We start from the raw sequence: 26,672 nt of genomic DNA, 5'->3' as shown, positions 1-26,672 counted from the left end.
ACTGCTCTGGTGTCCTGCAGCTCCATCATTCTGGGCAGCAGCTCAGTCCACAAGGACTTAGCTTAGGGACAGGAGGGAGGCCAGTTCAAGTCAATCTGTGTGTGTGTGTGTGTGTGTGTGTCTGTGTTCGCGTGCATGTGTATTCACAGACAGAGGGAGAGAGAGAGAGAGAGAGAGAGAGAGAGAGAGAGAGAGAGAGAGAGAGAGAGAGAGAGAGGGCGACAGATTTGATTATGATGTGATTTTGAATATGATGTTTATTCATAAAAAAGTCAAATTACAAAATAATCACGTTGACACAAAATCCAAAAGAGATTGACGTAAAGACGATTTTCAATAGTACTGTGTGTTTCCTGAACAAAGAAACATCTAACCTTTTAACATTTATCAAACCAAGAAAAGTTCTCCAATCATCTACAATCATGTCTTTTCCTTTTTTCTTTAGTTTTTTCAATCTATAAAACTCTTTGTCTGTAAAAACTGGTTCACCACTTCTTGTTTTACTTTTCATATAAAAGCTGACGCTATCTAGAAACATGTTGAGGTCACATGTTTGTGTCTTGCAGTTTTTTTTAAATCTTTTGCAAATCATATTTTTCTGCTCTGCAAATCATATTTGCAGGACAGATAGAAAAAGACCCCAAATTTGTTTTTCTTCCTCTGACAGAATGCGAACAACTGATGATCGGATTTCACAGTGTGATCGCATTGACCACAAGGATTGACTTCACATGTAGTTAATTTACTTATGCAGCATAATGGAATTAAATTCAAAATCGAAATTCCAGCTCCACTCTAATCGTTAGTGAGTGTGAAGAACAAACACGCTTTTAGAGGTTGGCGGTGGTAATTTTATATTTTGTATTCTGCTTCTATAAATTTCTTGAGGTGGAAGTGTTTTGTATTTTTGTGTGTTTGCAGGTGGTCAAGTGTGTGTTTTGCAAAGCATAAGACATTTCCAGTGGGGCGGTACAGATGATGCCTCTTTATTGGTCCCCGTGGCCAGAGCCAATAAACCCCACAGTGAAGGGACAGCAGCTGGGGAACAATGATAGCATATTGATGACGCTGGTGTGTCTGTGTATGTGTGTGAGGGCATCTATAGGAGTGTGTGTGTGCGTTAATGTGCAAACACAGGCTGTCTATCACCACGCTTATTGCATGTCTAGGTGTTTGTGTGTGTAGTGTTTGCATTTGTGTGTCTGTTCCTACATCTGTGTGTGTGTAAATGTGTATTCATGATCCAGCTTGTGTGAGAATGTTTGTGTATTTTTCTGGTCATTATCTTGGGGGTTGATGATTTATGATCTGTGTTATGACTTACACAGGGGACATATAAAACTACAGAACGACCCTTTATTGCCTTTCTTCTTTGTTTAGTCCTATGTTTCATCCATCACTCTGTGTTTCTCTTCTTCTCTCTCTCTTCTCACTATCTGCTCGTCTTTCATCCTTTTTCTCCATTTCTCTTAGTCGATCTCTCGCTCCTTGTCTCTCTTTAATTCACACTAGCTCCGTTCTCCAATAAAAAAACCATTATTGATCACTTGTCTGCTGCACATCAGTGCAATCAACATTATTGTGTTTTGTTGTGTGCCACAGCGCTGCAGCTTTTGTTGTGTCGTTTGGGTCTTTCCACAGGACAAAGTGAGACAGGGAGATTGATGCGGGGCTGTCTAAATTAAGACTCGGGCTCATTTTGAGTTATCCTGTTGAGTCTGGCCTAAGAATAACTAAAAGACACCATGAAACAAAAAACAATAAAAATTGTCAAGTGGAGGGAAAAAAACCCCAGAAACTTCTGAAACACAGCCGAGCATAATCTACGATGGCTTTCAGGATGTAGCAGCTTTCATCACATACTGCAACTTTATTCTACAACAGCAATCACTGATGAGACCTTGGGATGAGAAATGATAAGCTCCAGTGCTGATATAGCAAAAACGCTCCTGTGCTTACCTCTCTGCAGAACTCAAGTTATCAAGAAAAGATTAAAAGTAGTCCCTAAATGCAGCGTGCTGCTAATTGGAGCTGGCCTGAGGATCTGGAGTCCATTCACTCACTGCCAGGGGGAATAAAGGCAATGATGAATGAAAACTAGCACAGTTTTATCCCCATACTTCAGCCTAAAGTTGCAGATATGTGATGAAATCATGATTATATATTATTTTCCTTTGCAGACAGATGTACAGATGGAGAGAGATGATGTCTATACTTACATGTACATGGGCTGCAGCTGAAGGTGGGAGGTCTTCTGAGGGCCCTGGTAACCGTATGAGTCGAACCCTCCTATAAAATCAACTGCAAAAAAGCACCGTCGATTAGAGAAAACATAATGGCTTGTGGCTATTACCTGGCAACCTCCCACTACATGCACCTGCAGATGTCTCAACAGGACATTTTGTACCAGAACCTCCACCTCGATCGCTTTTGAAGCCAGTCAGAATTATAGGCATGTAATTGCTTCAAGTGGAAATTTTGTCCTTGACTGCGATGCAAATCTAATTTCACTTCCAGGAGTAAGGCTGAGACTTATGCGGTGATATATAGTATTTATGCCTTGAGAAATCTCTTAACTCCTAAATTATCTAGGATATCTCGACAGACTCCTGGGTTGAGCTGCCAGCAGGTGGTCGCTCTCCAAAAGCTGAGGCAGAGAGCCCGGACTTCTGAAGAAAAGACGGCATGATTTTTATTTTACTTTGATGTTGTCGAGCTCATAAAAGGTACTTCTTTCACTTGATCAGTAGCACATTTCCGTTTTATTTGGCAGGGCTTCATAACATGGGGTATAATATATAATTTAACTTTCACCAAATAGATTAAAGCACCTTTAAGAATACCTTTAGGCTACAGTAAGGTGGGATATATAAGTTTAAACATCAGGTGGAAGTCTGGGTTTGATTTTCAACAAATTCTCTGATTCACTGATAAAACTTTTGTATACCTATCAAAAAAACCCTCATAAATTCTAAACTGAATGTGAATTAATAACCATTGAGCCGCTAGGTGTTTTAATCTATCTATACAGTATTTGCATTTCTACTTTGAGATAAATTGAATATGAAGGCGCAACATAAGCGAGTATAAAAGTATAAAGTCAGGCTAAGCTCTATCTATGCTAAGCTAAGATAATTGCTTTAATGTCAAAGGACATAATTGAGAGTGGTGGTGTCCTGTGAACTGAATCTTGGCTTGAAAGCTAATAACCTTGTGTTGCACTACTTAATATGACACCAACAGCTTCTAATTGGTTTTGAGAAACCATCAGACAAGATGAATATTATATCAATAGAGAAATAAAGTCTGGAAATGTCTTTAAGAGCTGTAAACTCTGTGGATCAAGGGATATGCCCTCAAATGACTTTCTTTTAATTATATTGATGTTATTAAATATTATCATATAGCACCTAATGTAAAATGTGTCTTCTCACATGTCTCCCTAAAGCCTATTTACTTGTTATTAATGCATTTATATTTGCATTCCAGCACACAAGACAGCAGATGATCTTCTTTGTCTGTCAGCCTTTTTCCTAGGAACCCTGGAACATTGTGAATTTTATGATCACTCGGCTCATTAGGGCTGTTCAGCACAGACAATGTGGAGGCTTTGTCTATGCTTGATGGACTCCGTCATTGCATGGATCCTCTTGTGGAAGAATGGCCCGGTGTGAACGGTAGGGGTGTCCTGCTGATTCATCCTGCAGTAAAATGTTTCAGCAGACTTTCTGCCAATCTTGACTCTTTGAACAGGAGCGTGCCTGCCTGTCAAACTGTAGCAGGCCAATTTAAAAACTCAGATATGTTATTCATATGGAATAGATTTGTCCAGAGAGCATGCAGGAAAATAAGCAATTCGCTACAGACGTTTCATGCTGCAGTAGAATCTGTAAAAATCTAAAACAGCAATTTTCAAATTCACCTGATGTTTATCTGTTTTCTAGTTTTCACCATCGACAGTAATCTCTAAGGTTTTGTGCATCTGCATACATGTTGCTCATGAATTTGATAAGAATCCATCCGACGCATGTGAGTAAGATAATACTGTCGATTACGATTAATCTCACACACACACACACGCACACACATGCACGCACAGAATAATTATCAGAGTAATTAGCTTTCTCAGCAACTCAGAATCTTCATCGGTCCTCAGTGAGTTTTCCTCACCTGAGGCACATTCCCCAGCAAGCTGCCTGATTCCTGTTTAGTCTGTAAGACTGCATTATCATGCAGGAGGACTTTCTGCATCCATATTTAAGCAATGTGAAGATACAATGCATCCCAATATTATTATGGACATAATTATATTTCTGTCCAATAAAAACAATTCATGTGACAAAACGCTGCTGTTGTGTATGTATTTATTAAGCCTTAATAATGGCCTCAACCTCAATTTGAAGCTTGTTAACACTTGTGCCTCTACAATAGGCAGAAATAACTGGTATGTTCACAACAAATAACTCTTGTATTTACAACAACGCCGTGCCTTTGTTTGCAGTTTGAATGTTATCTCCACATTCATACTTTTTTTTTCTTTGCATAGCCCAATGGCAAAAATGGAGGTGAACTGGTAGCTTTAAATTTCCTGTAGGAACGAACGAGTATGAATGTGTTTGTTCATGTGATGCTAGGCTCCAGCTCCCAAACACTATTTCTTATTGTACGCCCCCTACTGGCAACATGAGAATCAACCGTTAAACTCCTTTGAGGTGCACAGGAATATTGCACACTGTGACATCATCCTTCTGAACTCAACCTGCCTCTAATATGGAATCAGCATTCCTTTGGTAGAAACTGTGTGTTTGCATAAGACTCCTTCAGTCACAGTGAGAAGCTGATGGAGAAAATTGCCATGAGCTTCAAAACAAAACAAAACAAAAAATTTGACAAATGATATTTCAAAGTGTCAGTTGCTACAGAGAAAATAAGACGGATTTAACAAGTGAATGTCTTAAAGCAATATTTTACTCATCTCATCTGAAATTACTGTTTAGTTTCAACAGATTCTTGCTCGGGGGTAAAAAAAAGAAGAAGAAAAAAGCAGAAATACGCACTATTAGGGCTAAAAGCCAACAAGCAGTAGCTAAGCAAAGGCCAGATGATAAATGTTGGACATTAATTATTCAGCTATAGAACGAGTGGCATTTAGGTCTCGCTATGCTTATTAAAATGTAGTGTTAAAAGAAACAATTTAAAAGTAGTATGGCTGTTGCGCTACGTAATTCTTCATTCTCTCATTTTAACAAACCGCTTATGATATTTATTTGTGACCTCAGCAAACGCAGAGGTAGTTTTTATCGCATGAGTAGCTACTGGGAGCTTGTATGTACTGTTGACCTTCAGTTTTATAGCAGATGGAAATCATTTATCCCGTCAATCTCAATCCCCACTTTGCTCTGGGCGGGCAGGAAGGAAAGCAGGAAATGTGTCTAGTTCAAAATAGTCTGCATTTATTACACATCAATATTTATGTGTTTGTGAACAGCGTCCTCTATTCAATGTTGAATAAGACATGCTTGGGTATTGATCCTCCCGGAGAACAGCTGCATCTACTTTAATGGAATAACTAAACTAATTGCCTCAGGTAAATGAGCTCATTCAAGTTAATGCTCAGAGACATGCGCTGCATCCGAAATGCCATAAGCAGAGACTTGACTCATCTGATTCTGTTATCACTCTTCAAATTAAATTAATTTTAACTGTCAAATGTTTACTATATGGTCGTAAATATTGCCTTTTTTCCAATAAACTGTATTGATGAGATGAACTACTGAACTATGGGTGATCTCTTTTTCTTTTTTTTTTTCACTTCATGCTTTTAGATTTTTCCTGCAGCTATTGCTTGGTGATGGTGGTGGAAAGCGGTAAATATGTGGGCGAGCAGGACAACTTTGATCCTGCATATCTCTACCTCGCCCTCATCATCCTTCATATCTCTCTCATCTTTCCACACGTGTTTGCTGTAAATAAATGAGTTGTCGGCTGCCAGATCTGGAGGCTACAAATATCACTTTAAATTCATCTAAGAGACCCCTCAGTCTGTGAAGAATTCATTCAAACCCGCTATTTCCTTTGGAGGGCAATGAACAAAATGAAAAGTCGTGAGAGGGATGGACAGAAAGCAGATGCAAAAACTGAACCTGCAGGACATTGGACTCAGATGTACCAGATATGTGAACAGAAAAGAGCAAATGTCATGGCCATTCATTTCATTTTGTGACAAATTTTTTCTTGTTTGAAAAGTTATTTCAACCACATTTTTGAGTTTATGCAAAATTGCCAAGTTAATTAGCAGCAGATTGAAAATAGTTGATGAAATTGATGAGCATTGAGTTTCCAGTATCTCCCCTTATTTGAACAAGAAAATATTGACTGTAAAGCAGTTCATGGTGTCATGTGAACTCCACGTTACATACCTATTGTATACTGTATGGTTTTTAATATTTCCAAAATCACTGTAAAAAAGAATGTAACTTTGACGGACATTTAATTCAAATGAAACAAAAATTAATTAATAGCACAATAAACTATATCAAAGCAAAAACCTTTATTAACCAGTTTAAAATGTGTCCCCCAATTCAAGTGACGTGCTTTGTGCAGAATCATTATAAATCTTCAGTAGAAAGAGGAATTCCTCAACAGTTGGATTATTTGTCAACCCACTCGATGTCCTGCATGACGGGTCTGTCTAACGTCTGATACATCCAGATGTCACGGGTCAGTTTGACTGAGCATTGTCCAAACATTCTACATTTTATTTATGGTAACCTTGTAACATGAACATTTTTACTATATCCTTCAAAGATATATGATCTGAATGAATGACATTTACTAAAGCTTCGCTTTCTTCAAAGCACAGTTTGCGTTTGCCTCAGAACTCGGATATCTAGAGCAGCAAATTAGCCTGAAATTTGAAGTTGTCCTAAATTGGTTTCATAGTGTGGGGCAAACCCCCCCCAAAACAAATCTATTTGTGTGTGTGTGTGTGTGTGTGTGTGTGTGTGTGTGTGTGTGTGTGTGTGTGTGTGTGTGTGTGTGTGTGTTTTTGTGTGTGTGTGTGTGTGTGTGTGTGTGTGTGTGTGTGTGTGTGTGTGTGTGTAAGGAGTGTAGGTGCATGACTTACAGCTATCCTCCTCTTCTGAAATGAGCTTGACCACATAGCAGGCGTAGATGAACCCCATCAACTAGAGACAAAGAGATCAACAAACAACAGAAGGGTTACACTTTTTTTTAGACAGACAGACAGACAGACAGATACACATATTTCAGAGAAAGCATGGAAGCAACAAATAGCTGGAGCAGGCAGAGAGAAAATAGGTGTTGGTATAAGTGGAGCGGAACAGTACCATGGTATTTTGTTATAAAATAGAGCACCGGAATCAATGGACACACACACACACACACACACACACACACACGCACACACACACACACACACACACACACACACACAGACACAGACACACACACGCACACACAGACACACACACACACACACACACACACACACACACACACACACACGCACACACACGCACACACACACACACACACACACACGCACACACACACACACACACACACAGTGTGTTTAATCGTATTGATACTGTTCAAACATATGGCCACACTTTAAACTACTACAGAAATTGCCGCTATCGTGTCTGAGGGTTAACATTAGTGAGATTGAGATTGTTGAATTGTGAGTTTATCCCATTCCTCCAGCATTACAATGCCAGGGTTTATAGTTTCCTACTGCTGTCGTCAAAATGAAAGCCTCTTGTCACCACCCACTCTGACAGGACTCTGTTGAGTCAGGATTGAAGCTCAGATGTGCACCCCACTCTGTTCTGTCCTAGAGCTGAGCCTCCACTTGAAGTTATTCACAAACATGGAAACAAAATCAGCCTCACGTTGGGTTTTTCAGGGTCTACTGTGTTGCATTTTCAGGGTCTACTGTGTTGCATTTATTCATCACTGTGACAAAAAATAATGAAATGTGTTTATGTGTGTGGTGTTCGGACAGTTATAAAGCAATCCACACAAATGGAACACCTTTGCTCTCTCATCTTCTCTCCCATTGGCTGTTTGTTTCCAAGGCAACCTGAAGGAGGTGGCTGATAAGCGCAAATAAACAGGAAGATATGTTCAACATAAGGTCAGCTAGTGAACTTATTACTCGTTAGTGATATAGGAGGAAAGACAGAGAGCAAGAAGAATATTGCAGGCAAACAGGCAGACAGTGATGGAGGTATGTGTGTTTAAATGAGGCATTAAAGTAACGTATTACCTTCGATAAAGAGACCTTATTGTTCAAATGAAGCTTTAAGTGTAAGAAAAATGACACGGACCTGGTTGGTATTCTATTGGCTACACACAAACACACAGCCACACACAAGCACCTAAACACACAGTGAGCTGCAAATGTGAGCAACTACACTTGAGATTCAGTGTATATCTCAAGGTCTTGACCTCATTTAGTCTAAACAATGTTCAGCACCCAAAGCACCTCTCTGCTCATTCCTTTTCTCATACTTTCTGCCTCTCTCTCTCCATTTCCTTCCTTTTCTCTTGCTTACCTTTTCATTATTTTTCTCTCTCCCCCTATTTCTCTCCATGCCTACTCTGTCATTGACAAGTAGAAGAGTCATAGAAATATAGCACTTTGCTCTGTTGGGGAAATATTTACTTAAGTTTGAGACAAACACTTGAACTAGACAACAGACCAAGTATCACCATGGGGATAGTAAGGGATGAGGCAATCAATTTTGGTAGTCTACAACCTTAATGCCAAACATGAGACATCTAAAGGTGACATACAGTATATCAACATTCCCAAAAACACTCTACAACATCATCTTGAGTGGGTCAAGCTGTTAGGGATATGCAATGGAGAAGACAAGCAACCTTTAGCATCACCTTAATTCCCCCATCCCATGGCAAAGTAAAAGAGAAAACAAGCAATACCTCTCAAAATATTTGTGACAGGGTATGTTTACCTGTGTATGTTACATCATCTTTTCTTTTAACAGCTCCTGGTAAGTGTTTGGGAAGAGGGAACCCTAACTGCAGCTTTGGGTACAATTTCATGACTTGAGCTGCTTAGCTGTCCAGGGTCTCCTCCCTTGTAAAACTAATCTGCAGCACCAGGCCTGCATCGGGACCATGTAACTCTGAAGCCTTGCTTTTGTAGGCAACAGTAGGTTTTTCATTGTCTTTGTGGAATAAAGAGATGTCCATGATGAAGACACTGTCTGTTTGCCAGGATATGTTGTTTCCCACCTTGTATGTGACTTTCACCATTGTGATGCTTTCATACAGTATATGTGTGTGTTAGCCATGCCATTGTCCATAATATTCCCCCATATCATCAACTTTGCAACATTTAGATGGTCTTTTTCTTCTTCTGCTCAGAGGACATTATGCCAATGATTTTAAAAAAAACTATATGAAATGTGGTCTCATCAGACCATCAATACTATCCCACTCGGTACCAGTCCATCCTAGATGAACTCAAGGCTCAGAAAAGTTGGCAGCATGTCTGGGTTGTTCTGATTTACAACTAACAGACAGCATGGTGGAGTTTTTTCATTTTAAGATGCAGTGAAATATTGTTTGTCAACAGCTTTTTTTAAAAGTGTTCCAGAGTCCATACATTTATGTGTTTCATAGAATCACTAGGTTAGGCTGGGTTCTTTTCAACACATTAAGGTCACAGTTGTACAATGTTAGCTTTACTCCTTGCTCTTTTCATGCATACACTTCTGCAGACTTCTTAATAATGAATTCTAGATTTATTGATGCATGTTCACTCATTCATTCATTCATTCATTCATTCATTCATTCATTAATTCATTCATCTTCTGAAGTCATGGCAATCAGTAATTGTTTGGCCTTCAGCACACGGAGAGAACAAAAAACATTGTGCTGCCCATGTTGAAACACTATTCTGAAATTGTTGGACTATCTTCCCACTTTGATTTTCCTGAATGGAGAACCTCTCTTTCTCTTTGATGGACATCCCTTTTATACTTCACCATATCTGTCACAAATGAAACTCTTCAACGTGGGAATGGACCAAACAGTTGGTTTCAGAGCTTCCACAGGTCTTTTGCTGCAACTTTCTCCACATTTTGAGAGTTATTCCTGCCATAAAATTCAAAATAATCCTAGTTTTATAAAAATCAATAATATTGATGAAGTACATTTTAGTATTTTTCAGAATTGTTCTGTTGTCACATTCATAGATCATCTCAACTTTTTGAAATTGGTGCTGCAGGAGTTTTCAAAGATAGACTGAAATATTACACTCCTCACCAATGGTGATTGACTGCATTATGAGAATATCTGTTGTGAACTCATGTCCACTGATTTACCATTGGTGTTCAAGCAAAGACATTTTAAATATTACAAAGTCAGGATGTTGTTTAATAGACTGTCAGGAGTTTGGAGGTAGGTTTTCTGTCACATGCAATAGCAGCTGATCCGGAGCTTGCTCTGTCTTCTATAGGCTCATTGCCTCTGAAAATGGCTTTTGGGTGCAGTTTTGTTTGTAGCACTGAATAGAGCGCAGAGAGCTGTGCCACCCTGGAATAGAGAACATTTGATCAGCTGTGGCAGAGTGTGTTGCACTGCGCATCAATATCCTGTTTATATTTGGGATACTCAAATATCCTGTTTTGCTGTTGCTGCATGTAAACATAATATCCTGTTTACAATAATTCTGATCATATCTTTTCGAGATCTGACGGAACCCATATAATATAGCAGGGCTGCATCAATATGAACTATGGGGCTGTACTGTCTATGCGCCTTATCTTCAGCTTATTACTGGTGTTCTGGGTTTCAGTTTTGCTGCCTGCAGCCACTTTCCAGTAGACTGAAAAGTGTAAACTAGACTGTGAAGCACACGTTTTAAAACAATGAAAAGGTAAAAAAAAAAAATTAAGAAAATTGGGAGTGGTGTGAATAATCAATTTAATTGTCAGTTATCCGATATGTATGTAAGATAATGTGAAAATCAGATTTCCACCTGAGTCTCGGAGGTAGGGTTTTCACCAGTGTCAAACGGGTGGGCTTGTTCATCAGCAGGATCTGCAAAAACTACTGGATGGATTTATGCAAAACATGGAAGAATGATGGGGCAGCGGAAACACTGATCTTGTAAAATGCTGGCATGGATCCAGATAAAGGGAAATGGCAGATATACAGGTAGTCTTCAAGGTACGAACATCCAACTTACAAACATTCATAGATACAAGCAACCACTATGTAGTCTGACTACTGTAGTTCCCTTTTTTGACACAAGACTAAGTGAACAGTTTGCTCTGATGTTGGATTTGTCTTGTTGGGGAGTTGTCTGCAGCTTTTCATCCTTCTTTTATCCACATCTAAGTGAACTTCTGAGAAGGTGACTAATGCACAATTTATTTATGTGCATGGGGACGTTTGCAAACATTGACACTGATTGGGATCAGGTTGAAAGTTAAAGCCAACAATGTAGATTACAGAATACCTATAAGTTAGCATTAACAGCATTAACAGTTTTTTAAAAAAAACTCTCAACTCTGAATTGTTTACTGCTTGAGTTAACTGAGAAATTTAATGAAAATATAATGGTAATCAAGCATAAAGTGGCGTGTGACTTGATTACCAGGAAGTGCATCAGTGTGTCATTCAAGTCAGTGTGGTGAATACCTCAGTGGATTAAAGCTTGGCTTAGCCTCTACCCCCTCGAGAATAAAATTCATTCAGCAGAGATAGAGATGTAATAGTTACAATAGTTTATTACATTACTAGAGCTCAGACTCAAACCACCAGAGGATCTTGGAGGACCTTGGCATGTTCTTCCCTTTAATTTCTTCTGGGTGCTCTGATTTCCTCCTTCCATGAAAAACATTCAGGAGTGATGAGTCATGAACATTAAAAATGAGGACTGACACTGCGTAATTGTGCAAGATGTACAAACGTGATAAAATAATTTATCTGATTAGTGGTCCCTCTCAGTTGTTGTAAAGATGTCCTCTCTGCTTTGCAGCTTCCTCCTGCAATGGTTGAATTAAAACAAGCAGCTGACAGGTTTCTCTGGTTCCTTCATTCATATAATGTGTGGACTGGCCACAATGAAATTACACGCTGTTTGGTGTGAGAGGTGAAAATTTAAATATTCCCAAGTTGATAAGCCTGACAAGAAATAACTTCAGGTTCACTGCTGAGTCCCCCATAACCACATACTTCATTTAAAGCAGAACCAATTTTCATATGGCTTTAGGAGCACACTGATGAATGTTATCCCGTGAGGCGGAATGACAATGTTCTAATTTCTTTAACATACTGTTCTTTGAGGTGCTTGTTGCCATGACAAACGATATGGCTAGTTGAGCAAGGGTAAGTCAGAAAAACCTGTTTGTGTGATCTAAAGGCAGGGAGGAGGAATGTTGCTGGGGTTTTGCCTTTCACAGCTTGAACAGAATGCCATAAACACTTGTATAAAATGATAAGAGAAGAGCGAAGTTTCATTTGTCGCAATTAATAATACATAATACAATGTGGAGAAACCATTTTAACCCACATCATCCATGAAGACCAGGATGGAGCCCCTAAATGAACCCTCAGGGACAAACTCCAGATCTAATCCAATCCTGCTAACAGAACCACACTCAAGATTTATATCTAAATATATCTACAATGTGAGCTTTCAGATCTGCAGATACGCTCTCCTGTTGAACAAATGTATCCCAATTATATTCCCATCTTTGTTTATGCTTTTAGCACGCACACACTTGATAATAACTATTTAAGCACAATGAGGCTGAAGGGAATGTCATTAGATTTGCAGACATTTAGTCATAAACCAACAGATAAATAAGCTTTTGAGGTCACAATGGCTCTACTTATAAAGGTGAGCTCTCAGCCATTCATTGAAATTAATCCAGACTGTAGCACTGATACACAATCATCAGAAATCCATTAATTTCCCTCAAAACCACCAAACTAAATGACAAGATATTGACATTTAAGTGCCACACCATAACAGTAAATAAATGAGTCCAGTAACACATTAACTTTTACCTTGAACAGTTAATAAATAAAGGAAACGGCAAGAGATGCAATCAATAGAACGCCAACCTGCAACAAGACCCAACAGTCACTTTTAATTAAACTAAACCTTTTTCCATTCAAATTCTAACCAACAAATGCAGTATCAAAGAAAGTTTTAAAAAATTTACATAAAAATTCAATGGTTCCTTCTTCGCTCAACTCTTCCAAAAGGTTTCATGAAATTTTATCCGAGTAGTTAATAACCAGCTGATTTTAAAAATGCTAAAAAATGCTCTTTCTCTCAATGTTCTCTCAAATAAAAAAAAAAAGAAGTCCTGCATCTGTCTGCTTATCTGGAACCTATGAACATTAAACGGGTTCTTACTTGCCACATTTCCAAATACAGGTAATCCACTTGAATGAAAATCCATCCTGTACATTTTGTGCAATCTTGTAAAGAAATAAACAGATGGCTGTAGAAACAGACCCTCCTTGGTGGAAGTAATTACAGTAAAGCTTTAAATTGGCCACTGGCTTTTCTTATCAGTCTTCAGAGATATAAGGTAACATACAGGACGGAGATATTTGGGCATTACAGGATTTAATGCTTTAGCACCATTGCTGATTATGATAAAGAATCCCATTAAAGTCTAAGTTTACATTTGCCATGTGGTAGGAAAACACCATCAAATTAAAAAACAATAATTGAAACTTCAATCTCTCTTACAATGACGGTTCACCACATGCTTCCTTAGCAAAGACTCTAATAACACCTGGAAGTCTTGAAACGACCGCAGGGAAAATTAGTTGAATGTCAAACAGCTGTATGATAAGGAAGGGAAAGCCTGCAGTATGTGCTCTGCATAGCCTGAGTACAAAGATCTAGGGGAAACATTATGGGAGGAGACCTTTAAGATAAGTAAGCACTGATACCATGGGGAGGCAGTAATAGGTCAGTCAACCAGTGACGCGGTTTGTCCTTCACGGAGAAGGAAGGTAAGGTTGCATTTTGCCAAACCAGTCACAATAGAAAGTGCTGACGCTACCGCCTCATCTCCCTCTGGGTTTGAACATTTGGAAGGATCTCAAAACTTACGCAGGACCAACACTTGAGAGGCTCATGGCGTTACTTAGACTTGACATTAATTATTTATCGCCCCCGCGTCTTTATGCCCACAACATTCACAACGTTTATGAGCAATCTTTTGTGGGGTTGTTGTTTGTCCGTGCAATAATCTCATTTTTGCTGAATCTATTGCCTTATCATGAAAATGTATTCATCTCAAATGAAAGGATCTATTACAACTGCATCCCTCTGCAGCAGATAGATTATGTTGTAAAGAAGGTGTCACATTCATTCAATGGAATGTATTAATGTTGTTGCTTTTCTCCTCTTTGAGGTCTGTAAATTATATGTGATGAAAATGTTTAGTCAGCCACTCAGAACTGCATTAAGAATATTGCTGTGGTGCTATAATCAATAATTACATCTAATCACTTTCATCAAAATGTGTGATTTTTTTGATGCTTGTGTAATCCTGCATAAACCTCACAGCAACAACAAATTAATCTAAAGTAAAATCCAATACCGAAAGCGCTCACACTCAAATCCTCTGAAATCATGATTCTCAAATGCAGAAATCTTTCAGCTGCTGTTTTCCTTGTTGTTGAATTGATTCAGGATGTTGTTGTTTTAATTTAAAACAAAGGATTGACCCATTCAGCGAATATAGGATTAGTGTTGTAGAGCACAGAGGCTGTCTTGGATGACTGACATTCAATTCTCAGGCACAGTTTAATTTTTTTTTGTCTTCCCTGATCTTTGAATAACAAGAGCTCTGAAAACACATCTGATCCCAGAGATGTTTTCCATAAACACAACGTAACCCCCATGAAATAATGATCTGTGGTCAATTAAAACAATGTCACATTTGATTAAGTCACAAAAATTAACCAAAAACAACTCTCTATACACCAATAACTGGATTTGTTTCTTTACAGCGACAAAGGGAACCTAAAGACTCTCTCAGTTCTTCTTCATACAACAATTATTCTGTTAAATTGTAAACCTGTGCAATCTTGTATTGTTCCTTAAAAATATTGACAGATTATCTTCTTATGGAAGAGAAGATCAATGAAAAACACTCATATCTTGTTGTGTTCTGTAAACTATGCTGAATGGGACTATTGGACTGTGCTGAAACTTTATGTTTGTACTGTACATTAGAACATCATACTTCTTTTTTATTTACTGTCTGGTCAGGTTTAGGTACTGTACAAGAAAATATTTGATTAGTGTTGGGAACTGATTTCACATTAAAATAGCAGGCTTTGCCAGAACAAACATGGACACTCTACCCTTGATTTTTTCAAAGTACCAAAATATTTGTTTCATTTGTCAGAATCATGAACACAGTGCACAATATGACCATAATAGTCACACCTACAACATGACTCAAGAGAAACGGGATAATGTTGACAAAATGTGATGTAGACCAATCAGGTTATTTAACATGGGACTATGTGTAGGAGTAAATTAGAAATAGCTGACAAAAATATTTATTTTTTTACATCATTAACAAAAACTGTTTGATTGCATGTTCAGCCATGTCTCATGGTCCATTCATGGTCTCCAGATGATGAATCCCAGTGACTTCCTCTGGCCCCAGCACAAAGTTAAACCTGATTTTTATAGAAACATCTCAGTGACTACTGATAATGGGTTACATTTCATTTCCTGTAAATACATTATTATGGTTTGATTAATCACAAAGTAAACTAATGAAAGATTATTCCCGGCAGTGTGAGAAGAAGATGTTTCATTAGGGGTGTTGAGACCGCTGAAGCTTTAAAGTGATTTTAATTTGTGAATATTCTCTCTGTGTTGATAACAAATGTAACATGAACCCAAGCAGCATAGAGTTAAAGATAGTTTCCATCAAATGGCATTTCACAGTCTTACAGTAGTTATTCATCTGCGTACGCCAGAGTGCTGAGCGTTTGGAGGTGGACTTTCAAACTTAAAAATAATCCTTCATCCGCCTGTCTGTCCATCTGTCCATTCATTTCTTTTTTTTTTTGCGGCTGTAGACGAGACACGGTTCTGCTGGAACCTAGCTCAGCTACATATGGGTGTGAGGCAGGGTACACCCTGTACAAGACACCAGCTAATTGTGAGGCAGATTAAAAAACAACAAAAACAACAACAACAGCAACAAAAAACAGTAGGTGTGCTAAATAGTTCTCCCTTCTGGTTAAATTTATGCTAATCACTGAAATTACAGTATTTGCCAGCATGAATTCTGTACCACAAAGCCAGCAGGAAGCCTCATCTTAGTTGTTTTTTGTTGTGGAATATTTAATTATGAATCTGTTAGGAGAATAAAACTGAAGAAAAAAAGAGATGTGGGCATAGAAGTCATACTTGTGCATCCCACACTATGCTGTAGTCAGGCAGTAATATCATTTGCTGACATTTCACTGGGGACTCTCGATGTCTCCCTGGAGAAAGCTCTATTTCAGCTCAGATCTTCACACTGTGTACTGAAGAGTAAAGAAAGATCCTTTGTGTTTTGCTGCTCAGAAATTGAAGACATTTAACTCTTGAAAGCCAGCATTGCACTGTCAGACAGCAAACCAATCAGCTGCACGTTATTTAGTGTATTAAGAATGGACTTGTCGCACGGCAGACATTTTTAAATGTCATGAGACGAAACTCACAGGTGTGTTTACAAGGACTGAAACAAAAAGATTATAGAACAGAAAGCCCTTCTCTATCCTGGTTGAGTTTATTTCCATTGAAGAAACCAACAGAATAACATTTGCTGTAATTCTCTGTTAAATACTTGATCTTTCCTTTGCACAGCTTTCAAGTTTCTATTATCAGGACATTTATGAAACTAAGCCCATATTATTGTTAATCTGCCAGCTTGTGTTTTCCCACTATGGCATCTCAATATATCTTCTCCACAGCCAGTTTATTGAGCACAAAATACACCATGTGCACAAGGAACTGTCTGGACACATAATTTTTAATAGATAGACCAAACTTAACTTTCTTATCTCAGACATAAACAAAGACCCTGGATTTCTTAAATCAGAATCACCAAAGCAGATGAACCTGTAGCAGTAAACGACAGACAAATTCACAGTCAGTGGGCAAACCATTCCATCTGCTACCCATCTAACCATCCAGGCAAACACAAACATGCTCTGTTGAAGACCTTCACAGCTGAAATGCATCGGAGGCTGTTCTACCTACACACTGTCCTGACATATCTTTATTTAAGAGCTTTTATCCTGTTTGTCAAAAAAAGGGTCTTTATTTCAGGAAAGGATCAGGAAATGCCCCCTTTGTTGTTTCCCCACTTTAACGTTAACCAGCTAGCCAGTAAATACGCAAAGGCCCAGTTCAGAGTCCTGGGCCCTCACTTAGTGAGGCAGTCGACTGGTTGAATGTATGTTATTAAGGACCCTGACAGTGTTTCTACCAATTACAGTTAAGCAGCCAGCCAGTTAGCCACTGAACCAGTCAGACTGTTGAGTATGTGCTCATGGAGCATGACAGTGTTTCCACACACCAATTACAGCTAGACTGTGGTACAGCTGTATGGTGGCTTGGCACTAAGCCATACGATAAGTACCACTATTGATTGGCAGAGAACACACAAAGAGTGATAGAGTGAGGAAGAGAGAGAGAGAGAGAGAGAGAGAGAGAGAAAGAGAGAGAGAGAGAGAGAGAGAGAGAGAGAGAGTCATGCTAAGTGGGGGAGGAAGATGAAAATTGAAAAAGAAGGGACATTCACACTGAAAACGTCCACACTTCCAGACTTTCTCTGGTGTGATGAAGCACACGGCCGTATTAAAGCACTGATTTGTTTACTGCTTGGATATTAATATTCGTGCGCACCCTGCAAAAAGCAGAGCAAAAGTGCAGGGAAGATTATGATGAAAAGAGACAGGCATTCCTTTTTCCTGCTCTTTATTTCTCTCACTCTTTCTGTCTCTTTTGATCCCACTAATTAGCACAGTTTGACAGTGCAGGAGAGGAAGAAATGGTGAGGGCATGGGTAAGAAACAGGCGGAGGAAAGACAGAGCGAAGGAAATTGTTTTTGTAAACAATGAAAAGAGATAATACAAAAGAGACCCACATGTAAGAATTGAGATAGAAAGCATCTCGAAAGCAGCTTATTTATCCCATTCTACGTTAATGAAGGTATGCACTCCATGGAGCCTAAAGATCCTATAGTATTTTGCATAATTTATGGCCACAGCTGCTGTGATGGTGCTACACTTTATGCTACGTTAAACTTAGTGCTGCACTGAATGTAATAATCAATTAAAAAAAACTTCATTCATTTCAAAAATGTCTGAAAACACCGAAGGCACAGGAAAAAATAGTTAGCATAGCTCTGTTGATAGATTCATCTTTGTGAAGATGGAATGGATAATTTGCTGACTCACAGGTATTATTGGATGATAAGTACAAAAAACTCACTAGTTCCAACAGCTGAACTCAGATACTAACTAAAATTGAATACCCTGTCTACCCTGAATAACGTCCACCAGACCTGCTGTGAATATAACTCCTGACTTTTAAAAGACTGTTGAAAGCCAAAAGCTGAACTGCAGCGATGCATTGTAATTGAAGGTGATCAACTTTGCTGGTGATATACTTACAGCCAGCAGTATCTGCAGCGAGGAGTGAGCCACCTCTATGAACTGAAAATCCATCAGGCAGCCAGATATAGATATATATCTGTGGTCCTCGGGTGCCCAAGATGGAGGAGGGCTGATGGGTGTCACTCTGCACCCCGGGCCATTCTCCATCCACCAGGAGCGATGCATGGACAGATTGAAGGTCAGAACAAGGTCAGAGTCCTGGAAAGGAGGAGTCAGACGGAGAACCAGACAGAGAGAGAGAGAGAGAGAGAGAGCTGAATTACACCGTCAGACATGAGACAGATCAAGGCGGCATCAGACTGAATGTCAGGGCAGGTAGCAGCAACGCTTTAATTGAGAACAAACTGTCACAGTGAGGTCTGTCAGACCGACACGGAGAGGGCTCTGTCTGAGCTACAAATAGATCCAGGTTCAGAATTAAACTGATCTGGAGTCATTCAGATTAGATCTGAGATGTACACAGGCAAGGTTATGATGAGGGCAATAAGAAGAAGAATGGGAGAGGAATGAAATGAGGAGACCTGGTTGAGAGCCCGGTTCAAATTTAATTTTTTCATGGATCTTGGATTCAAGCATAGGAGAGTAAGGACAGACCATGAGAAGACATAAACATAAAATGTTACTGAAACTGTGGTGAACTGTGATAAGTCAGTAAAGACAAATATGGCACAATCTAGTACGTCATCAGGAAAAAAAACCCCTGCTATCTACTGCACAGATTGAATTATGTCCTACATTTAAGGTCCTCTGAAGATGAATTATCGAGACTTTTACCCCAATGTCTTCTTCTCTACAACCATGATTAATGTCTGTAGGTTCTCATTCATCCAGGTCATGATTATCCAAAGTGGTTTAAATCAACCCAGTGGACTTTACTTTGAATAACCACAATTAACTAAATTTTTAGGACCAAATACCAGCTAGACTAGGGGTATCAAACTCATTTTCACCGAGGGCCACATCAGCATAACGGCTGTCTTCAAAGAGCCATATGTAACTTATAAATGTAACTAAATGTAACTCAGTGTAATCTAAGTTACAAACATTGCAGTTGCACAGAAAGTATGTTTACATTCATTTTTAGACACTCTGACTTATGCTCTTGCGGGTCACATAAAATGATGCTGTGGACCACATGTCGCCCACGGGCCTTGAATTTAACACACATGAGCCAGACTAATGACATTCTCATCAGCCTGACTTGTTTTTTGGTATTAGCACGCTAACATGCCACCTTAAGATGGGGACACGGTCAAATAACCACCTAAAAAGCATCTTCTTCATCTCCATAGTTTGATCTATGTGATTTTCACGTCAGGCTAGATGCTGATGCTGCTGTGTTACATCACAACTGCTTTTATTGATATAAAAGCTAAAAAGAAAAATTAAGTAAATACATATTTACTATCCTTCACTGTTTAGGTTGTACTTCCAACACAGCAGGGAAAGAAGATGTAGCAACTGCCCCAGCAGTTAGTACACAGGGGTACCTGCTTTGTCTCCTCTTTAATGTGTTTAATTCTAAACCCCTGAACGATGCACAATGAGTGAGTTATGACATGCTTCCTGTTTTAAATAATGCACATATTAACAGCTCCACATGGCGAGGAGAGTCATACATCACTCCACAGACCACACTCACACACACACACACACACACTCACTGACTAAAGCACACAGTCCACATTGTCATGCATACACATTTGCTCTGTACTGTTTTGCCATTAGTCCAATGAAAAGCTTTAATGGGTCTTTAAAAGCACGCTGAAAGCAAGAAGAAAAAACCTCTCTCCTCATTTGCTAATTAATTCTCTGGTGGTACATCTTTTGTACCAAGGCATGGAAAATGTAATAAATAAAACCATTCAACCAGTTCCTATTCACTCCCAGTTTGTGCACTGGTTTTTCCACTATGTTGTCTGCATGGTAGATTAACCACAGTATCTAAGAATGACATTTTAGATCATTTATCAACTGCAATGTGATGACTAAAGATAGGAATGCTTAAAAATGTCCACCAGTTATATCTTTGAAAAACACAACCACCAGAGATCTTTGGGTCTAAAGACATTTAAACATTAATACTCTCTCTACTCCAGTTTGTTTTTATCTTCACCAAACCCACTTACACATCTACACTTGACTCTATTAATTTATGCCGTTGTCTCTCTTTCTCTATCTCCCCCCCCCCCTTCTCTTCCCTTTCTTCTTCATTGGCCTCTCTCTATTTCGGTGTAATGAGTAAATGCCTCATTAGCACCGAGCTCTGATTAATGCCATCTTCTCCTGTTGTGCTCCTCTTTGTAATGAGTAAAATCTCTCTAAATCTCTCTCGCTCTTTCTCGCCCATCTCTCTCCCTTCAGCTGTCTCTTACTGAGTTACTCCAAATATTTCACCCCTTTGTGTCTTTTATTTTCTCCTCTTGTTTCTCTGTCATTCACTGCTCTCTATCTCCCTCTGTGTTAAACGAAGTTGGGAGGGGGCAATAATTATTTCAGTACAGTCTCTATCAGTGCTTTTCTAATGAGCCACTTGAACAAACACACACACATAAACACAAAAGTAATTATCGGTAAATAGCTGAATTTGGCAACGTGTCATTGAAGCAAAGATTGTAATGGCTGTTAATTCAGTAGCTCTCTCACTTTGTGACAGCAAAAATATCAGATGTGTCTGTGCTCACTGGCTAGCTGGGTAGTTCGTTAGTGGTGGTAACTACTAGCAGAACCAAATATAAAGAAACTTCTTTCAATCTCAGGAAGGATAAACCAGCATGAAATCATTTTTGGTGTGTGAAGCATTTTAATGAGCATGACTCACTGATGTCACCTCATATTTGATCATGGGGTTCCTTCAATCCCGTGCCCTCGCTCAGGTCGTCCCTGTTTGCAGACAGATCTGCTCTGCTTGCACTGATTTCCTGTTGCTGCCTCAGCCCTTCTCCTCACACTGGTGTTGCTTCTGTGCACTAGTGAAGCTCTCAGATTTATCCTCAGTATTCCCGAACTTACAGATGGCAGAATGAGCACCACCTTGTTAAATGAAGGCTCACTTTATTTATTTTTTGATAATTTCATTGAATTCATTCACTCCCAGTTGTCATGATTAATTTGTTCGAAGTGAATTCAATGGCATTTGTGATAATGTCTTTTCTGCACAGTTTCACTTTGCCAAGTTGATAGGAAACACACCACATCAGCTTTCTCCTCTACTGAGGTGTTACTGGACATACTGTTTCTGTGTATGACCTGCTTGAGACTACAGGGTCTTTCTTATAGTCTAGAGACTAATAATATGAAATGGGATTAGTGTAGCAGGGTTCTACTCATTCAAGGGTAGTAAGTCACCCCATCAGGCCCCTACCCCATACTGTAAATTAAAAAGTACTCTGATATATATTTATATAAAAAAACAACTTGAAAAGTAGGCCTAGTTTTTCCAAAATCAATACTACCAGTGTTTAGAGATATTGCTTTTGTAACAAATGATCTGAATATGGGCAGATCCCATAATGACCAGTGGAATACAAAACAATGAAATTGCAGTTGTTGTGTCCCGGCACTGATGCATTGATTTTTATAGCATTGCAAAACTGAACCCGCCATCATGATGGCCATTGTTCAAAATAATCTTGACATGTTAATCTCTATCGTGATGAAAAAGAATATTGGTTTATTTGTATGAGTAGCCTCTGATCTAGCTAGAACTGTGTGTGTGTGTGCGTGTGTGTGTGTGTGCGTGCGTGCGTGCGCGTGCGTGCGTGCGTGCGTGCGTGCGTGTGTGTGTGTGTGTGTGTGTGTGTGTGTGTGTGTTACATGTGTAAAGTTTTTTTGGTAACTTGGTTGATGTTCCACTGCATTTTCACATCTTACATCCTTTCTCACCTCTTCTACTGTTACACCCATCCCCAATACATACATGCACACACGCACGCACGCACACACACTCACACACACTATAATTTCTGGCACCCGTGCTCAAAGGTCTTTGTCTCTGTTGGTGCCGCTTCAATGAAGCGTATCTGTTTTTCCTTTGTCTTCCTCTCCACCTTTTCTTTGTCATGCTCTCTCTTTCTCAATTTTCCCTCAATTTCCCATTTTCCATTATCTTCAAGTCCCAAGAGATGGAGGGATGGAGGAGGGAAATAAAAACGGTATTTCCTGAAATGCTTTGATTGTCACTGTGGGAGATATAACGTCCCCCTGATGCTGCCCTGGGTGGAATTTGAGGGTTGTTCAAAAAAGATAAAACAAATACAAACAACTTGACAAAATAACAGTTAGTCAACCCCAAAATCAAACCTTGAGCTGTGAACAAAATCAAGTGAGGCAGACAGATAGACAGACAGGCAGACAGACAGACATTCAGTCCATCCAGCAGGCAGCCACAATGAACAAGGGTTATCAGACTAAAGGGCTGAAGATGAGGGAGTGGACAATATCAGCTTCGTTCTCTCTAATTATTCACCCTATTTAACTGAACCTCTATCTGTTGTTCCACTTCTCTATCATTTTCTCTGTCTGCCCCTTCTCGGCGTGTCACTTGGTGTGTTTTATTTCACACCAATATCATCAGTCACGCTGCATCTCCCTACATTGTTTTGCTGTGATTTCCCATGGGTGTTTGATGAAGCCTTAACCCGTGATGCCTAAAGCACGTCTCTCCTATCAAATTGGTTGGGGGTTTTGGGGAATTGAATGTGTGCATTTATGTGCTGGGGGGTGGATAAAGATGAAGTCCATTCCAGAGCCTAACCCTGACCTTAACCACTCCAAACCCATTATCATCTCTGAGCAAATACCTCAACATCCCCATTTTAACCTCTTCAGTCTTTTGGGATAGTGAGTTAATTGTAGCCTGCTGTCCATACCCCAGGTGGGATCTAATAACTGCATGAAATGGGTGGGTGGGTAATTCATGCTTTCAATGGGTTGATTGGTTTTTTGAAACCCCTCTCGTCACATCTTTTGAAAAATAAAATAAAAAAAGAGAAGAATATCTGCATGTTCGGACACTTCAGCTGCATGTTGGAGCTGCTGTAATCAACATGGATCAAAACACAAATTCGATAGATGAACAATACCCCTTATAGTAATGAACACAAACAGATTTTACAGCCATCTCTGCAGTCTCCTTGTTTTAAATAACACATTTTAGTGTCTTTTAGCTCATTGACTATGCTTTATTTATTTATTTTAACATATTTTACTACTTTGATCCACTCCAGGCAGATGCTTTCAATGAAAACCCAAAAAAGAAGAAACGATGAATTTTAAAAAATCCTGTATGCTACTTGGCACCAAATGATGGGCATTTGCAAATGAATTTAGCTGCAGAAGCATTAAATATTTCGCTAGTAAATCTGAGATGCCAACATGGAGCTAACGTGATAGTTAGCATTGATTATTTATTCATTTATGGCCAAAAACACATCTCAAAATGAATGGAAATGTTGCTTTGTGTGTTTCTGATTTCTTGTTTTGCAAATCTTTCCCATTAACTTTTTCTTATGTACCGCATTATGTATACAAGACCAGCATTCCTAATCGTAATTACAGTATACTAATAACATTGAACCTGGAAGGGTGGGAACATCTTATTCTTTCATTTCTGTCATTGTTTGGATTAAAAAAAATAATCCTACAACCTCATAGAGTTCTGTCGAGCATCATTTAAACAATTGAACAAGTATGCATTAGAATTAGTGGGTTTAAAGTCCAGGCAGTTAAACAAGTGTCATGTAACATTCACTAAAATAAACATTGCCTCAACCATAGAAGAGGAAAATCTATTGGAATCAAGGCTTGAAATGAACACCGGCAACAACAGAATAAGTGTGAGGGCATTGGGCAAATCGATCAAATCCATTGTCTTCCAAAGCACATGATCAATCAGTGCTCAGTCAGCTGCTGCTAAAATAAACTCTGAAAACTACACAGTTGAATCGACAAAGTAACTAAGGGCTTCATCAATAAAAGTGTTGAGCAGAAATGCCCCACAAGAGATGTGCCTTTATGAGAAGAAATTTCATGCCATGATTTCCACATTGCATTCATTGATCAAACACAGCCATGGATAATTCTTTAATTTTGTGGATCAGGGTCGTTGTTTTTTACTTGAACGTCTGTGACTAAATTTTTAAGACATTGCCATTCATTGTCTCAAGAGCACTGAAGGAATACAGCAGGGAAGAAAATTGGCAATCCTTTAAAGTGGTCCAAACCACGTGTATTTCAAACACTAAAGCTTTCTATACACCACAGCTACTGAACTTTATATCCACAGGATATCTTCATTTTTTTTCTGAGACACAACTCTTTCTTCCTTCAAGTATTTTCACTCTAACCATATGTGTTTCTATGAATACTTTCCCCCCTTTTCCCCCACTCTCCTCACACGTCTCAGTCCCCTCTCTTGAAAAGGACAGTAATTCACACGTGGCATAATCCCATCATACGTCATCTTCAATAACTCCCATCATACCTTCGCCTGTCTGAACCTCTCTGTCTCTCTCTCTCCCCTTGACGCCAGGCTTCTCTATCCTCAATCTTTAATACTTCAGTTTCTGTTTCTACTGCTTTCTATTTTTTCTTTCTTTCTTTTTCTTTCTTTCTTTCCTTCTTTCTTTCACATTCAGTCAATCCTGCCTCTCTCCATCCTTGCTACATTGAGTGTTTGTTGACTGATTTTAGACGCCTGAAATGACACTACTTTCATGTTGGTTTTTTTCCAGCAAATAGAATAAATGACAGGTTCTCAAATTACTGGCACAGCAAACAGACACCAAAAGGTACGCATGCACACTTGCATACACTCATTTTCACACATACAGTATGCAAAAAAGCATGTGGGACAACGTTCCCACACAGCAACCCACCCCCTCAGTGAATGACTGACAGATGAGTATGGTGTATGTGTTCCTGTGTCTGAATCTGTGTGTCATCTGACGCCCAGAGGGTGGCTGCATCTTTTATATGACACAGGAGACTAGTGACAGTTAGCTGTCTAAGTGTGTGTGCGCGTGTGTGTGTGTGTGTGTGTGTGTGTGTGTGTCTGTACGTGCATATGTGTGTGTGTGTGTGTGTATTTAGGAGTTTGTGTTTGTAACACGGTGACGGTTCCCTCTCCACATGCTCCTCTCCAAATCTGTCAGGAATGCCACATCAGAAATCTTTTTAAAGCTTAATTTTATGGCATTGCTGCTATATTAGATAGTGCGGCAGCAAGTGATATGTAGGATGGGAGTGTGACAGACTGATATGTGGTATGAATCTCAGCCTTAAAACTAAAATTAATGTCAAGGAGGATGTGCACCTTATCTTGCCTCCACGGCCCGACAAGAACCTTATGTGTCTTTTGCGATTTAAATTTCATTAGACACGTAAGCAAAACTTGGATATGGCAAACAAACAGGGTTCTAAACAATTTCACTGAAATAAGTAACTGAATGGGGTCATGAACTGAAGTCTTCCTGGGTAGGGTGGCTGGTAGAGGAGTTGGTAAGGCAGGAAAGTGGTGGCTAAAAAGTGTAGTAGCAGAAGTGACCTTGCAGACTGTCTTTGTGTGTGTGTGTGTGTGTGTGTGTGTGTGTGTGTGTGTGTGTGTGTGTGTGTGTGTGTGTGTGTGCGCGCACGCGTGTGTTGTGATTTTATCCAGGGTTTTTAAATCTTTTCCTGAGACTCCAAACATCATGCATCGATGGTCCTAAATCAAACGAATGAATCGTAGATTACCTCAAGTTAAGAATCTATGTCAACATGAATGATTAAAAAGTTTTGGTGACCATTCAGACTCAAACTGATGTGGGTGTTTTGCTTTGTAAGACAATGAAAGGCAATGAAAGAGAAGCACAGGTACTTCAGATTCAACTTCTGAGATTACCATGACCCCATGAATGAGACTTCACCGACACAAGGGATAGTGGGCTGCACATTTTTAGTGGCTGAA

The 26,672-nt window shown here is 39.3% G+C and overlaps 1 protein-coding gene across 2 annotated transcripts in view; it reads right to left on the bottom strand.

The window, feature by feature from the left end:
- Nucleotides 1–26,672, bottom strand: part of nkain2 (sodium/potassium transporting ATPase interacting 2) — a 74,762-nt gene that overhangs the window by 3,359 nt on the left and 44,731 nt on the right. The window contains exons 4-6 of one of the 2 annotated variants that reach the window (XM_068342592.1): nucleotides 18,722–18,922; nucleotides 7,127–7,187; nucleotides 2,220–2,301 (exon numbers count right to left, since the gene is read on the bottom strand). In XM_068342592.1, the coding sequence (XP_068198693.1) occupies nucleotides 2,220–2,301; nucleotides 7,127–7,187; nucleotides 18,722–18,922 (344 nt within the window). Of the gene's footprint in view, nucleotides 1–2,215; nucleotides 2,302–7,126; nucleotides 7,188–18,721; nucleotides 18,923–26,672 lie in introns of those variants that run through there. The other variant, XM_068342593.1, reaches the window with a different exon arrangement.

This window comes from Antennarius striatus, chromosome 19 (assembly GCF_040054535.1).
Source record: "Antennarius striatus isolate MH-2024 chromosome 19, ASM4005453v1, whole genome shotgun sequence".
NCBI classification, from domain to species: domain Eukaryota; kingdom Metazoa; phylum Chordata; class Actinopteri; order Lophiiformes; family Antennariidae; genus Antennarius; species Antennarius striatus.
The sequence above is the reverse complement of the archived record's forward strand: the minus strand, read 5'-3'. Positions and strand labels throughout refer to the sequence as shown.